The sequence below is a fragment of the Xenopus laevis genome, chromosome 8L, assembly GCF_017654675.1.
Source record: "Xenopus laevis strain J_2021 chromosome 8L, Xenopus_laevis_v10.1, whole genome shotgun sequence".
In the NCBI taxonomy this organism is placed as follows: Eukaryota; Metazoa; Chordata; class Amphibia; order Anura; family Pipidae; genus Xenopus; species Xenopus laevis.
The window spans coordinates 89,680,978-89,696,859 of NC_054385.1; the positions used below are offsets into that span (position 1 = coordinate 89,680,978).

General features: G+C 37.5%; 1 protein-coding gene across 6 annotated transcripts in view; it reads left to right on the top strand.

Moving 5' to 3' along the window:
* klc1.L (kinesin light chain 1 L homeolog) overlaps positions 1 to 15,882 on the top strand; it is a 54,120-nt gene that overhangs the window by 11,695 nt on the left and 26,543 nt on the right. For all 6 annotated transcript variants that reach the window (XM_018230593.2, XM_018230594.2, XM_018230596.2 and 3 more), the window contains exons 2-10: positions 6,263 to 6,524; positions 7,243 to 7,473; positions 8,407 to 8,485; positions 8,940 to 9,165; positions 10,297 to 10,384; positions 12,591 to 12,692; positions 13,056 to 13,229; positions 13,372 to 13,471; positions 14,257 to 14,306. In XM_018230593.2, coding sequence (XP_018086082.1) covers positions 6,264 to 6,524; positions 7,243 to 7,473; positions 8,407 to 8,485; positions 8,940 to 9,165; positions 10,297 to 10,384; positions 12,591 to 12,692; positions 13,056 to 13,229; positions 13,372 to 13,471; positions 14,257 to 14,306 — 1,311 coding nt within the window. In that variant the 5' untranslated portion in view covers position 6,263. The remainder of the gene's footprint in view (positions 1 to 6,262; positions 6,525 to 7,242; positions 7,474 to 8,406; positions 8,486 to 8,939; positions 9,166 to 10,296; positions 10,385 to 12,590; positions 12,693 to 13,055; positions 13,230 to 13,371; positions 13,472 to 14,256; positions 14,307 to 15,882) is intronic.

Below are 15,882 nucleotides of genomic sequence, written 5' to 3' on the forward strand. Positions count from 1 at the left end.
GCGCTTTGCCATCAGCTTGTACTCGCAATTTGGCCGGGTATAACATTGCGTATGTGAGGTTTGCTTCCCGCAGCCTGCGTTTGACACCAATAAATGCTGCACGCACTTTCTGGAGGTCCGCAGAGTAATCCGGGAATAGGTGAATCCGGGTATTCTGATAGGTTAGCTGGGGTTGTTGGCGAGCGGCTCGCAAGACCTCGTCACGATCTCTGTAGTTCAGGAGCTTGAAGAGGAAAGGCCTCGGCGGGGCCCCAGGGGGCAGCGGCCTAGCAGGCACCCGGTGAGCACGCTCCACAACAAACTGAGGGGAGAGGGCGGCCCCTGGAAGTTGCTCCCGGAGCCATTGCTCCATAAATCGCGCAGGGTCTTCCCCCTCCACTTTCTCTGGGAGACCGATCACCCGGACGTTGTTTCTGCGCTGCCGGTTCTCATAATCATCCAGTTTGGAGCTGAGCCCGATGTTTTGGGCCCTAAGGTCTTGTATTTGCTGCGTCAGAGGATTACATATATCCTCCAATCTGGAGATCCGCTGCTCAGCATCGGTTGTTCTTTCCCGCAGCGTGTGAAGGTCAGCTCTCAGGAGAGACAGGTCTGTTTTAACCTCTTCGATTTTGGAGGATAAGGCCGCTCTACAGTCAGTGATTGCGTTTAGCAGGAGTTGTACTGACTGATCCTGGAGCACTGTTACTGGCGCCGTGGCTCCTTCCTCACGAGGCGGGGAGGCTCCGCCATCTTGAGGAGCATTCCGTGCATATTGCTCCAACTTCGCAGCAGCCTCAGAGCGCGCTTTTTGGGTTCTGTTGCCTCCCATCATGGGTGCTGTATGTGGGGTACCCCAGATAGAAGTTTTGGGGACTCCCCAAAGATTTCCCTAGGATCTTGCAGGATAAAAGGCGCGGAGCTCTGGAACACACGTCCGTTCAGCCAGCCATGCAGACCACGCCCGGAGCAGAAACTTTTAATGGTTTTAATCTTTTTTTTTTAACTTTTACAACAACAGAATACAACAAACAAAAATGCAGTGTGCATGTGTAGGCCTACATTGAAATAAATTAAACACTGAATAGCCCTATTAAATGCAAGTGTTCTCATCTGTTTAATGTGACTTCTGTTTCTGAAGCTCCATGCTGATTTTCCCTATGTTGGGGCTGTAAGATGTGACTTTGATCTTCACACATGACTGTAGGCTCTCATTTCTTAAGTGGGATTGATATTTGGATTTTCTGACGTTCATGTTCGAGAAAACTTGCTTGCATATGTTAAGCCAAAGATAGACAGGACTCCAAATGCATACTTTTTCATGTTCATATACATGTCGGGAATGGCACTCCATGTTTTAAAAACAAGTTTGTCGGGTTTGGGGAGGTTTTCAATATCATTCCACTTGTGCTCTTTAGCGAGAGTTCCCCTTCTGTTGAGTGATTTCTTCAGGGATCTGCTGTCAGGCTTTTGAACTTGGACTACTATAACCATAATTCTTTATCCGCTATGTCGGCCAGTTCAATTTCAAGATTGGGCTGACTCCTCCTTGTGAATGAGGATATGTTCAGCAGGGATGGGTCGATGTTATGTCTTGAGTGTGCGACCCCTTGTCACTCCTGGGATGACTATACAGCCCTCTCACTTGCTGGCGGCTTCCTGAGTGTGCTACTGTGGTAAGCTAACCATTATCTTACAGCAGTCACACACTCAAGAAGCCGCTAGCAGGTGTCAGGGCTTTATAGATGACAAAGCCATAAGACAGCAAAGCCGCAAGACCGAGGGCAGGAGGATAAAGAGCCGCATGAGGCTCCAGAGCTGCGGGTTGCAGACCCCTGATCTAGTGCTACTCACATGCATTGTCTCTCCCATCCTCATTTTGCATATTATGATTCGTATAGCCAGCCAATATGATAAATGCTTTGAAAGGAAGATTCAGCGAATGTGCAGCAGAAGACTCTTCCTGAAACCATCTACTGCAAGATGGCTTGTCCCTTTGTTTGGCTGGGGGAAAAAGGAAATATCTTAGAAAAGTTCAGTTTTTGTTACGTGGTCCCTATTGCCAGTGGGCAGTGACCCTAGGACATGGACCCTACTAACAAACCATTATTGGTTATTTTATCTGAAACTATGTAGCAGCCATTTTAAAATATTTGGTTTGTTGAACAGAATTTTTTAAGGAAAGAGATGAAACATAACTGCTACAAACTAAAGGGCCAATGTTATACAGAAGTTCGTAGCATTTTGTTTTGGTGCTGGTTCAGCACTTTCACTTCCACATTGTACCTTTTAAAGGTTGCTGTACAGGGTTTTGTATTATTCTGTGCTATGGAAATGTAATTCTGTTAAAATGAAAGTTAGCTTTCATTTTAACCCCTATTCTATTTTTCCAAGTTTTTGTTTGATACATAGTAATTGTGCTCTGATCCTGCTCTTGACTGGTACAGCCATCAGTAAAAGGATTAAAAATTCATAGACCAAACCTTCTTGTTTACATTGTATCATTACATTCAGTTTTCTGAACAAGAGACTTTGTCCTGTATGTAATGCTTGCATTTTTGCAAAGTTCATAATAAAAGCAATAAATATGTTATAGTGTCTGCCAGTAATTAATGGGGTGGTTCACCTTTATGTTAATTTAAGTATGTTAAAGAATGGTAAATCCTAAGCTAGAGTCCTGCAGCAGGTCGGGTACCAGCGGGTTACCAACAAAAAAGCAGGCACCCTGCGAAACGAGGGGAGGATTTTCAGATGCGGGTATACCCACGGGTTGCAGGTCTCATCTAAATTTCTTATCTATATTTTACTCCTTTTAAAGTTTTAAAAAAGTCGTTTCTGTCCTGCCCACTTTTGATGACGTCACTTCTGGTTTGCAGCACCATCACTTCCTGTTTGATGGAGGTCGGCGGGTTGCGGATAAGGCAGTTGCGTATCAAAGTGGGTAAAAATGCAGGTTTCGGTTTGGGTTGCAGGTTTGGGTCAGGTCTGGGTCTTAGAAATTGGTTCCGCGCAAGACTATCTTAAGCAACTTTTCAATTGGTCTTCATTATTATTTTTTTTTTTATAGCTTATTAATTATTTGCCTTTTACTTCTGACTCTTTCAAATGGAGGCGGGGGGCACTGACCCATCTAGAAAAACAAATGCTCTGTAAGGCTACAAATCTATGGTTATTGCTACTTTTTTTTTTACTCCTCTTTCTATTCAGGCCTCTCCTATTCATATTCCAGTTTCTCATTCAAATGAATGCATGGTTGGAGGGTAATTTTCGACCCTAGCAACCAGACTGGGAAATTGCTGAACAAAAAGCTAAATACAAATTTACAAAAAATACAAAAATGAAAACCAGTTAAGGATTGCCTCAGAATATTACTCTCTACATTATATGAAAAGTTAACTCAAAGGCGAACAATCCCTTTAAACCATTATATCTGTAAACTATAGAGCTTGTAAACAATAGAACATAATATGCTATTTATGCCGCTGAGAGTTTAATTTCAGATGGAAATCCATTGTCCCACCATCCTGCTGCATTATTATTCTCTAAGGCTAATGTGACATGTTATTTCTTTAGGAAAATCACTTATGACTTTGTGCAGCATTAGCTTAGCAGCTGGATGGCTAATAATTCACAAGCTCTCACTGATCATGTGATGACGGTTGCAGATATGGAGGTCACCCAATGACTAGTCTGACTTGAACCTCATGTTGTGAGGACTTGTCTCTGGCTATTTTGCTAAGGAAATGGTTTGCTAGTCAGAGCTTTCTGGATAACAGGTTTCCAGATAACGGATCCCATACCTGTACAGAGAAAAATAAATTATGTTTAAAAATATTGGTTTATATAATTTTAATGGAGTCTGTAGAAGATGGCCTTCCTGTAATTCTGGATAACAAGTTTACATATAATGGATCCCATACCTGTACTAGATCAGTGGTGTCCAGTGCAGGGGTCTTATATTAACAAAGTTATTGTGTCATAGTGCGTCACCTCAGTGCCTCTGATCTAATGTTCAAGATTTGCTAGTATATCATGGTCTACCTTTTGGGTAAATATATACAGTACTAACCCTGCAATATACTCCAGCCCTCCAGTTACTGATTGTTACTCCAGAATGATTGCACCTCATGCTGAAATGCTTTAACATGTTTGTTACATTCACATATAAAAAAAGTTGTTTCCACTTGGTGAAGCATGTTTTTTTGGGGTACCCTGATTTCAGCATGTTAAAGTTTATGCATTTACTGTATGTGATAAATAAAATCTTCTGAATCTGTAGGTCTGAATTCTCCTGAATGGAAAGTCCCTATCAGCACCAGTACTCGCCAGTTTCAGCTTAAAAATGCTGAGCATTTTAGGACTAAAAAGCTTGAATACTGGCAGACATTCTTTTACCATTCAAGTGAATGGGAGGTGTCAGTGGTGGTTTTAGGCACTACCCCAGTGAAAATAAACCCGTGTGCCATCAGCCGTGCTGTTGCTTTTATTTTGATTTCCCTTTTCGTTTTGAAAAGAGAAGATTCCTCTTGTAGGTTTTGCTTAGGAATTTGTTGTAATTTTTAAAATCAGGTTAAGTTGTAATTACATTTTTTATTTTATATTACAAAATAATAATTTGACTAGATAAAAATCCAAGTTGTTTAAATAAACATTTTATAAAAAATAATTTAGCCTCTCTTGGCAATTTGAGAATCGCAGAGTTCAAATAAATGATGATTAGTTATAATTTCCGAGCTGCAGAGAGATTTTCATAATTCTCATTTTGCTTATGGAATGCATGAATCCTCCTCCTTCCTTAAAACAATAAGCTTATGTTTTTATAGGCAGTATTCCCTTAAATGTGCCAGCATTGTTGTATAGACTTGTATTTTAGCAAACGCAAAAGTTCAGCACTTTTCTCCCCAGCTCTTTGAATTTGCTTAGGTTTATTTCCTTTTTTTCTTCCTCTACTGTTTCATCACATAATTATAAAGCATAGCAAAAATAGAAAATGCTTCTCTAGTTAGGAGAAAGTAAGAAACTGTTAATAATGCAAATTATACCGAAGAACATTTTGAAATGATTTTTTTACAACAAAAGTTTTTTGTCTTGTTAAGGCAAGGCATGCATTTTTTTTAAATAATCTTGTTTAGCAGGATACACAGGATACCATATTTACCATTGCCCCAGGCACAAAATGGGTGCAAACATGCAGCTCTATACATTGAACTGGATCAAGGTGCAGAGTGCAGTGCTGTCAAACACAAGGCAGCCCAGTATTTAAAGTGATACCGACACTAAAAAAAATACTTCTTAAAATATTAAAGTACATTTATAGTATTAGAAGTTACCTATAGGTCATAGTGATCATTATTTGCTGATAGGCTTGTTTTTGTAAGAAATTGTTACTTGATGTTCCTAAACCTGACTGTTTTGCCAACCTGACAGCCCCCCTCATAAAGGAACATGGGGATCAGATAAATAATATAAAAGCATCGGGCAAAATTATAAATAGCATACAAAGACAATGTGATAGATGATGTGACAAAAAGGTTTAATTTTTAGTGTCCGTATCTCTTTTAAGGCCTTCTTTAAACAGTCGATATATACAGTTTTTTGCTTCTGCGTGCAAAGTGTGGTGCATAAAAACATGGTTGTTTGTGTCTGTCCCCTGCTTTTGTAAATGAGCCCTATATTTGGCTAGTGTGATTTAACATTATTTCCATTAATTTGGAATTGCCAGAATCATAAGATGCTATTTCTTCTATTCGTATTTTTGCAGAATCAGAGAGATGAGTGTTAGAAAGTTCAGCCTTTCCCTGTGTCTGTACCCAGAACTATTGCATTGCCCACGAGTTCAGGCAGAAGGACTGGATTTTAGGGACAACATGCATACTTGCCTGTTTCTGTTGACAATCTGCTCTGTGTCACTGCACCCGGGTCAACACAATGGATCCAGGTGCAGGCACAGGCAAAGGCGGATACCAGCATCTGGCAATGGCCTTGAAAAGGAGATTAGCTTCTTGCAAACTCAGTCCTAGGGGCTTCCCCTCCAAAGAGAATCTAAGCTAGTGCTTACTGCTTTTTGGCAATTTCCTAAGCCAACAAGACTAGGGTAAGGATTGATATGGACACAGATAATGTAATTAAATCGGAATGTCCATCTGTGTGAAAGTAGAAAGTCATTTTAAGAACTTTTTACTTAGAAATAAAGTAAATATCAATGCAAAACATCTTTAGTCTCCGTTTACCAGCACCTTTATCACCAGTTGTGTTTTCATCTTATCTTTTCATTCTTTTTCAGAATGTATGACAACATGTCCACAATGGTGTACCTTAAGGAAGAAAAGTTGGAGAAACTGACTCAGGATGAGATTATTTCTAAGACCAAGCAAGTGATCCAAGGACTGGAGGCATTGAAAAATGAGCACAATTCCATTCTACAGAGCTTATTGGAAACACTGAAGTGTTTAAAGAAAGATGACGAGAGCAACTTGGTGGAAGAGAAATCCAACATGATCCGCAAATCTTTAGAAATGTTGGAACTCGGGCTGAGTGAAGCACAGGTAGGGGACATAAATAAACTAATGGAATAAGTTTAAATCTGGTACTATTTATGGGCCATCCTACAAATGTGGTGAGTCTTTGTCCTTTGTGGGAAATGGCACAGCTTGATGGCATATTTCCCTAAGTATAGGGAGCAGGCATTGGGCAGGGCTCCACTAAATAATTCTTAAATTCAAGTTTCTTTAAGACTTGGGATTGTTATACAATTATCAGTGCTATTATAACAATTATAAAGAAATGCCGATGGCTTCACTGATAGTTAAGTAAGAGTTGCTCATTGTTGTTTGAATGTGATAGGTGAAAGTTTACATGGGTATAATGTGCCCCCTTTGTCAAATATTAGAATATTATGAGTCACCAATGAGTTCCATGACTATATAAAGGTCATGGAACACCAAAGTGACTTCTAATAATACTGTATATTAATAAATGTAAAATTAATATATTTTTCAACAAGGGGTAGTATTTTTTTTTAGAATACACAAGCTGCAGTCGTGACAAATTACTGAGCACTGATTATAATTTAATTTTGTTATTAAAGAATATAATTGCATGGGTGGGAACTTTCACTATTAGTACCAGTACATTTATGTGCTTTAAAGGGCAGCTGAAAATGCAAAAAAAATTGTCAAATGTACATGCAAATAAATGTTGCAACATGCTCTTTGCAGATTGAATTAATATTTAGACTTAATTTTTGCTAATGGTATTTGACAGGTAATGATGGCTTTGTCAAACCACTTGAATGCGGTTGAGTCTGAGAAGCAGAAGTTGAGAGCACAAGTCCGGCGCCTTTGCCAGGAAAACCAGTGGCTACGTGATGAGTTGGCTAACACCCAGCAGAAGTTGCAGAGGAGTGAACAGTCTGTGGCCCAACTTGAGGAGGAGAAAAAACATTTAGAATTTATGAATCAGCTGAAAAAATATGATGATGATATTTCCCCATCTGTATGTACTTTAACTTCAGCTTCCTCTAATTTTCCATTCTTGCATGTGTTTAGTTTATTTGAATGCATGTTTTTTAGCTAGATTTTTTTTTAACTCTGTAAAATAAGATATCATTTTCCATAGGGCAGACATTAAGTGCAGGCCCCCTCTGGGACCTCTGTCTGCTGCCACTCCCTAGCTTGCACGTTCGATAGACACACAAGTTAGTACCGGAGGGCAGATGTCTAAGTGTTTTTTCCCTATATTCCACCATAAATTCCAAACTTGGGAAGTACTGTATTCATGGGAGCAGTCACTGGTCTTTTTGCTCTGAGACAGAACAGACTTGTGGCAACTAATTGACGGAATGCAAAGTGCAAAAAATAAAAAAAAAAAGTGTTGTGCACCCTTCCTTCCAATTCATAATTTAGCCATATTCTCATTATTAAATGAAATGTAGTTTATATGAGGGGGAAAATGTATTCTTTTTAAGTGAGAGTAAATATTGGAAATATAGTAGTGCCTATTTACATAGATTCCTTTTTTTAAATGCACAATTTTTTTTTTTTAATAATAAGATTAATGTCAGACATGATGATGTTTTGGCCAACACTTTCATTAGGTGGTCAAAATGCTCTCTCTACCTTACACCAATTTTCATATCCGTTTATGGAAAATGTTTGTGACTGAACCGGGACAGACCTCTGCCCAGAAATGCTCTAGTGAGTGGTGTTGTATGGATATCTGCCTGGCATGCTATGTGTTCCTCAGGCAGAGCGGTAATACCTGACATTAACCTGAATAAAAAACAAAAACTTTCCAGTGGTGAAAAGGTGTTTTTTGTTGGTTTGTTTTCTTCCATGGTATGTAGTAGTGCTTTACATTAACAGAAAACGTCAGGTCCCAAATTAGATACCTGTACTTACTGATCTTACTGCTGTTTTGTTTTTTCAGGATGATAAAGATAGTGATTCCTCCAAGGAACCTTTGGATGATCTGTTCCCAAATGATGACGATGATCAAGGCCCAGGCAGTAAGTGCAGGAAATGCCATCAATGTTCCTTCTAGCTTTTTATATAAGGATTAATGGCAGTGAATATGTGAAGACAATGTCAGACCATAGTTTCCACCCAAAGATTGCAACCATCACATTAATCCATCAACACTGGATTATAATACAAAGAAATGCTTACATTTTTGAGTGATGCAAACCTGTTAAACGATCATGTCAGTTATGGGGTTTGGTTGACTTTATATAAGAGAATGGGTCAGAGGAATCTATCAAGACACTCCTCCTTCCTACAAAATTGCTGTTCACATTGTTTTAATTTAGTTAGTGCGTGTGTAAGTGTGGGAAGGTGAAACGGAAGCCTTCATTTCATAATATCCTTGTTTTTAAAAATTGATTTCTTGTTGTAAGTAGCTTTGCATAGGACAGGAGAGATATATATATATATATATATTCTCATTGTTCTCATTTTCTGCAGTACAACAGCAGCACAGTAGTGCAGCAGCTGCTGCCCAGCAAGGTGGTTATGAAATTCCTGCACGATTAAGGACTCTCCATAATCTGGTGATTCAGTATGCTTCACAGGGAAGGTATGAAGTTGCTGTACCCCTCTGCAAGCAAGCTCTTGAAGACCTGGAAAAGACCTCTGGACATGATCACCCAGATGTTGCTACAATGCTGAATATACTTGCTTTGGTCTATAGGTCAGTAGTGTTTGCATTTTAAGGGCTAAACTACATGGAGATTTTGTAGGTTGGTGTTGGATCAACAGTATTGGACTGATACAAAAATCAAACAACAAAAACAACACAACAGTGAGATGTGCGTGCTGCATCTTCGCCTGACTAGATGAAATCTGATAGTGTCTGACAGACTTTGTTTCTTCATTGAAATACATTTAGAGGCATATTTATCGAAGGTCGAAGTTAAAAAAAAAACTTCGAACTTCGAATTCAAAAATAGGTCGAAGTTTTTTTGGGGTCGAAGTGTGCCGAATTCGGCCTACTTCGAATCGTACAATCATACTTCGAATCATACGATCGTACTTTGATTTGAAGTTTTTTTTAACTTCGACCTTCGATCTCCCAAACTCCCCCAATTGCCTCCATACAGGTTCTAGGAGGTCCCCCATAGGCTAAAACAGCACTTCGGCAGCTTTTAGGTGGCGAATGGTCGAAGTTTTAAAGAGTACTTCCAAAAAAAATTTGACATTCGAATTTCGAAGTTTTTTCAAATTCGAATCGAAGTACACAAAAAATAGCTCGAAATTCAAAGTTTTTCAATTCGAAACTTCACCTCGACCTTTGATAAATCTGCCCCTTAATGTCGGATGTACATGCATAAATAAAACACACCATCTAACGTTATCTGCGTCAACTTAACAGAAAAGCTATGGGAATCGGATTCTGTAGATAAAATCTGACTCGCATAACCTGATCAAAATCTCCTGTGTTGTTTAGCCCTAAGTAGCCCTGTCTTTATATTGCAGTGTAGCATAACTATGTTACAGATTAATATGGTGCATCCTATAGTAAGGGTATTTTAAGCTGTCCCGGTACCCATGCTTTCAAATGATATGTAGGCTGGAGGTGTTATTCTTGCAAATATGTTTGCACTAATCCCAGCAGGCTAAAGGGGAAATATAATCCACTATAGTGCTACATTCAGCCTGTAAGCAGTTTATCTTGACAGCGTAATGAATACAGCCCATTCAATTCCACCTTCCATTTTCCACCTTCCAAAAATGATTTTTTTTAATTTTTTGCATGTGTCCATTTCATTTTAAGAATTTACCAGAGCTCATAAATTATGTGTGGTTCTTAACTCTATTGCAGGGATCAGAATAAATACAAAGATGCTGCAAACCTATTAAATGATGCCTTGGCTATCCGTGAAAAGACTTTGGGCAAAGACCACCCAGCGGTAACTTTATATATTTTATTTGTATTTTCTTTCTTGATAAAGGGTTCTGACCCGGAAAAAAATTGTGTTGCCTCTACCTGGAATAAATGTTTTGCAGTGAATCTGCTGGAGTTCCTTTTCCTTTCAATATTTGAAAGGAAAAGTAAAGGCAGCAGGTAGAATTATATGTTCACTCTAGTCACCGATCAACACTACTGAATACCGTAAAAGAAGATTTGCCTTAAAAGCAGAAGTCCTACCAAGATACCATTATAAACTTGCAGACACAATATAAAAAGAGAAAAATATTGTGTTTATATATCTAGTAGTCTTTACAATTGTGATAAGTTGTACATGCACTTTCCCTCTAGGCATGCTTATCTTACTACTGCCTCAATCATTTCATCTGCTCATGTAATTTTATTTTTATTCCTTTTTAAAGAGAAGACAATGATAATTGATTCATGGTGTTGTGAAGAACAAAGTATTCTTCACATGTTCAATGTTGCTGAACCAAAGCTTTCTGGATCCTTGACAGCCTTTGGCTTGTGTTGGAATTTTATTTTGGAAGCTGCAGTTTGGCTTTTACTTTTTAAGGGGGCATGGTCGAATAGTACTAATTGCTGTCATATATATATATATATATATATATATATATATATATATATATATATATATATATATATATATATGTGTATATATGTATATATATGTGTATATATGTATATATATGTATATATGTATATATATATATATATATATATATATATATATATGTATATATGTATATGTGTTTTAAAATATATTTAAATTAGAGGCAAGATGCAACATAAATGGGGCAATTACAAACTGATCTGTTTTTTGTTGTTGCTAAATTCCTTACTAATCTGGAAAAAATATCTGTAATAGGTATCTCTCATAACTAACTATAACCAACTAAATAAAGTTGGTCAGTAATCTTAAATTCAAACAAGGAATTATATAGAAAAAATATATATCTTTTAACGGAAGCATACACATTAGTAAAAAGGTGAATTGCAGGCTGCTTCTTTAAAGGGATACTGTCATGGGAAAATCAATTCAGTTCAGTTAATAGTGCTGCTCCAGCAGAATTCTGCCATGAAATCCATTTCTCAAAAGAGCAAACAGATTTTTTTTATATTCAATTTTGAAATCTGACATGGGGCTAGACATTTTGTCAATTTCCCAGCTGCCCCAAGTCATTCAAAATTGAATATAAAAAAAAATCGGTTTTCTCTTTTGAGAAATGGATTTCAGTGCAGAAGTCTGCTGGAGTAGCACTATTAACTAATGCGTTTTGAGAAAAACATGTTTTCTGATGACAGGATCCCTTTAACGTAACTGCTAAAAATCATGTTTTAGTACCCTACATTTTAATTCTAATAATTAATACATTCCTAGAAAGAAAATGAAAGGTATGTTATGCTTTTGTGTTGGGCATTGTAAATTGCTTGAGAAGCTTGACATTGGCACATACCATAGCTAAATCTATAGATGAGCTGATTTTAGCCCTGAAAGTATAAGTTTTATTAACAAAAACAATATAATATGTTGTCCTTCCCTGAAATGTTTTTTTTCCTCTTGTATTATGATTCCAGAGTTCAACAAGACTGTTCTTGTATAAAATTCTTATAATAGGAGTGAGCAATCATTCATACAGAAACAAAGAACTAAGGAAGCTACACCCTTTTTCAATGTCACAGTAAAAACATGGTAGTTATGCAGAGACTAAATGTCCTAATTCTGGTTTTATAACAATGGTCTTGTAATACTCTACATCAGGGGTCCCCAACCTTTTTTACCCGTGAGCCACATTCAAATGTAAATAGAGTTGGGGAGCAACACAAGCATGAAAAAATCCCTTGGGGTTCCAAATAAGGGCAATGATTGGCTATTTGGTAGCCCCTATGTGGACTGGCAGCCTACAAGAGACTCTACTTGGCACTATACTTAGTTTTTATGCAATTAAAACTTGCTTCCAAGCCTGGAATTCAAAAATAAACACCTGCTTTGAGGACAATGAGAGCAACATCCAAGGGGTTGAAGAGCAACATGTTGCTCACGAGCTACTGGTTGGGGATCACTGCTCTACATTATATTACAGTCTAGCATGCCATATCAAGCATGGTTTGATATTCAATATTTAGTTTGTAGGTTTTTTTGTTGTATTGTTAAATAATATATATTTTTTAATTCCTTGCTTAAGGTTGCAGCCACTCTTAACAACCTTGCAGTTCTTTATGGGAAACGAGGAAAATACAGGGAGGCAGAACCGTTGTGTAAAAGGGCTCTTGAGATCCGGGAAAAGGTATGGCGTTTAATAAGCAGCTGAATGTAGTTTGGCTACTATATGTTTTCACAAAATACAAATGTCATTTTGAACAAAATAAACCTAAGAAAATCGAAGTTATGACAAATTGCTGCATTGTACATGCAATATCCGCATATGCTGGCTTGCTGAGAATTCTGGAAGCTGTATTTTTTCATAGCATGCGGGTCCTATGTATGACATTCCCAATTTATGCTGTCCATTTCCTAACATTGTGGAGACACCCATATGTCCGTTGAAAAGCTTGGCCATCAGTATTAGATTTTTCTTTGTTATGGTTCTTATTTGTTATTGGGGAAATATATAAAAATTAATGATTTTGGATTTGTTTTGTATGACCAGGTGCTCGGGAAAGACCACCCAGATGTAGCCAAGCAGTTAAACAATTTGGCCTTGTTGTGCCAAAACCAGGGCAAGTATGAAGAGGTGGAATATTACTATCAGAGAGCATTGGAGATTTATCAAACCAAACTAGGACCCGATGATCCAAATGTGGCTAAAACAAAGAACAACTTGGTAAATAATATGTGTGTGTTTGTGTTGTTTTTGTTTTTTTTGCTAGTGACGGCAGTCGCTATTTTGTTTTTTTTGCTAGTGACGGCAGTCATTGGTATGTTGTAAAAATACAGCTGTCAATAAATAAATTGTATACTTCCAGGCTTCTTGCTATCTAAAACAAGGCAAGTTTAAGCAAGCTGAGACCCTGTACAAGGAAATTCTGACCCGGGCACATGAAAGGGAGTTTGGCTCAGTTGATGGTAAGAGTTGAAAACACATAGAATTTTAGTTGTTTATTGCTTTGCTGCATTTATTTTTTAGACAAATGGAGAATTAGTGAGGTTGGACAATGATGTTGGGTGTTTGGCTCACAGTTGGTACATGCCCACAGGTATTAATTAGGGTTGAGGACAGGGCTCCAGTTCATTGAAGTTTTGCCATTCTATTTGTTAGCTCTTGTAGGCCCTCTGATCCTCTTTTTACTATACATGTTTTGTTTGATACATTTTTGTAGGTATATGATGATGATTTCCAGTTATTTAGGCATGGGCATTGCCATTAAACATTAAGGCTTTCTCCCAAATTGCTGCCACATTGTAGAAATATCATTGTATTATGTAGCATTTCACTGGAATAAGAAGTCCTATCCCAAAATATGAAAAAAAAGTCAGAGACCATTAATTCTTCTCTCCCAAACTTTACAGTCTTCTTTACGCATTCAGGCATTTATTGTTCTCCTGGCGTTTGCAAAACCAAACTCTTGTGTAAGACTGATTCATCAAGTTTCCAGCAACTTTGAAATTTATGTGTTAATATCTTAAACTAAATGATAATCATTTGCAACATATTATCACATTACTGAAGAGTTGGGAATTGCTTATAATTGTGTTTAACTGTGCCAAATAGAATTTATGAAGACGCTTATTAGGATTTTTGTAGCAGTCTTACATTGTAAATATAGGAAAGTAACCGTAATCAGAAGTTGTCCTAAGAACTAAAAAGTTCCCCCCCCCCCTAATATCTGTGCCTTTGCTTAATTCTGTAGATGAAAACAAGCCAATCTGGATGCATGCTGAAGAACGAGAAAAATTCAAAGTAAGATATCGTAAGAAATAAAATGGCTCTTGATTTCATCTTTCCTGGACAGGGATTTCATATTGCCAACACAATGACGTACAATAAAGCTATTTTTGTTTTTTTTTTTAATATCTAAACTGTTGGGATTTTTACCTTGCACCAATTTCTAATGTGGAATCGTGCCAACATACTGTAGCTGGATGTAAATGTAATTGTTTACGTTAAGGTTTTTTTTATTTTATTTGGAACTTCTCTGCAGGGGTGTTAATTATTGATAACCTGGTTGACATTTTAGCTTTTAAAAAGCTTTTGAATTATGTGTTTAATTATTCAATTAATGTTCTCAGATTCTTATCACCTAAACAATAAATGTAAGTTTGTGAAAAGAAAATCTGATCTGTGGTCCTTACTATATCCAAAATCTTTGGGGGAAATGATTAAGTGGAAGACCATTAACATATAACTGCTCTCGGGCTTCGAACAACTGCCTATCTTTGTTTAAGGTATTATCTTTGGAGAACAGAACAAGGCCCTACTGAGCCTTAAAGGGGATATTCACCTTCCAAACACTTTTCAGTTCAGTTGTTTTCAGATTGTTCACCAGAAATAAATACTTTTTTTAGTTATTTTTTATTTTTTACAGTTTTTCCAAAATCTAAGTCTAAAGTTCAATGTCTCTGGTGTTTGAGTCTGGCAGTTCAGTAATTCAGGTGCAGTTTCTGAACTGTTACAATTTTGCAACATTTAGCTGATACATTTCTCAGCAGCATCTCTCTGGAGTATTAGCAACTATTGTATCAATTCTAACAGCTGCCTGTAATGAAACTCAAGAGATTCTGCTCAGCAGGGACAAATATAAGAAATGTATCAATTTTATCAATATTCACCTTCTGAACCCCCCCCCCCAGAGCTGCTTCAGAAGGTGAAAAAAGACACTTTACACTTCAATATTATAAAAATGGTGACACATCTAAAATAGAAAGTAATTGGAAAAAGTCATTATTTCTGGTGATCTATCTGAAAACAACTAGTTGTTTGAAGATGAACAAACCTTTTAACCATACTCATTCATTTTTGCCAAATTCAGTTTTTTTGGGATGGAAAACTGCTTCTCATAATTGGAGCCCTTTTGCCTTTCTTAAATCACTCCCTAATAACAATTGGAGTGAAACCAGCCACAGCTGCCTATAGCTTTGTGGCCCAGTGCCCTTTTTTGAAGAACACTAAAGACAGCTAGGGCTGTCTCTAGTGTTCTTCTGTTGTGAATCGTTTGAAGCATTGTACAAGAAAACTCCAGTATGGTAAGATGCTAAAAGCTGCCTCTGGTGAAGATGCATGATACTTATGCAGTTAGAGGGGGTTTCTCTGTTATGGAAACATGACTGGTGTTGAGGTTGCTTTCCTGCTTTTGGCATTTACATGCTTTTGGCTTGATCAAGCCTTATTCTTCTTTCCAGCATTTTATTTATCGATTTTCCCATTGCTTATGCATGCAATTTGTAGCCTAGCTAGGTTTTGCTTTCTTTGGAAGTTTATATGTCTTAACACAACATAAACCTCCTCACAGGAAGAACTATAAGCCTGACCTGATACC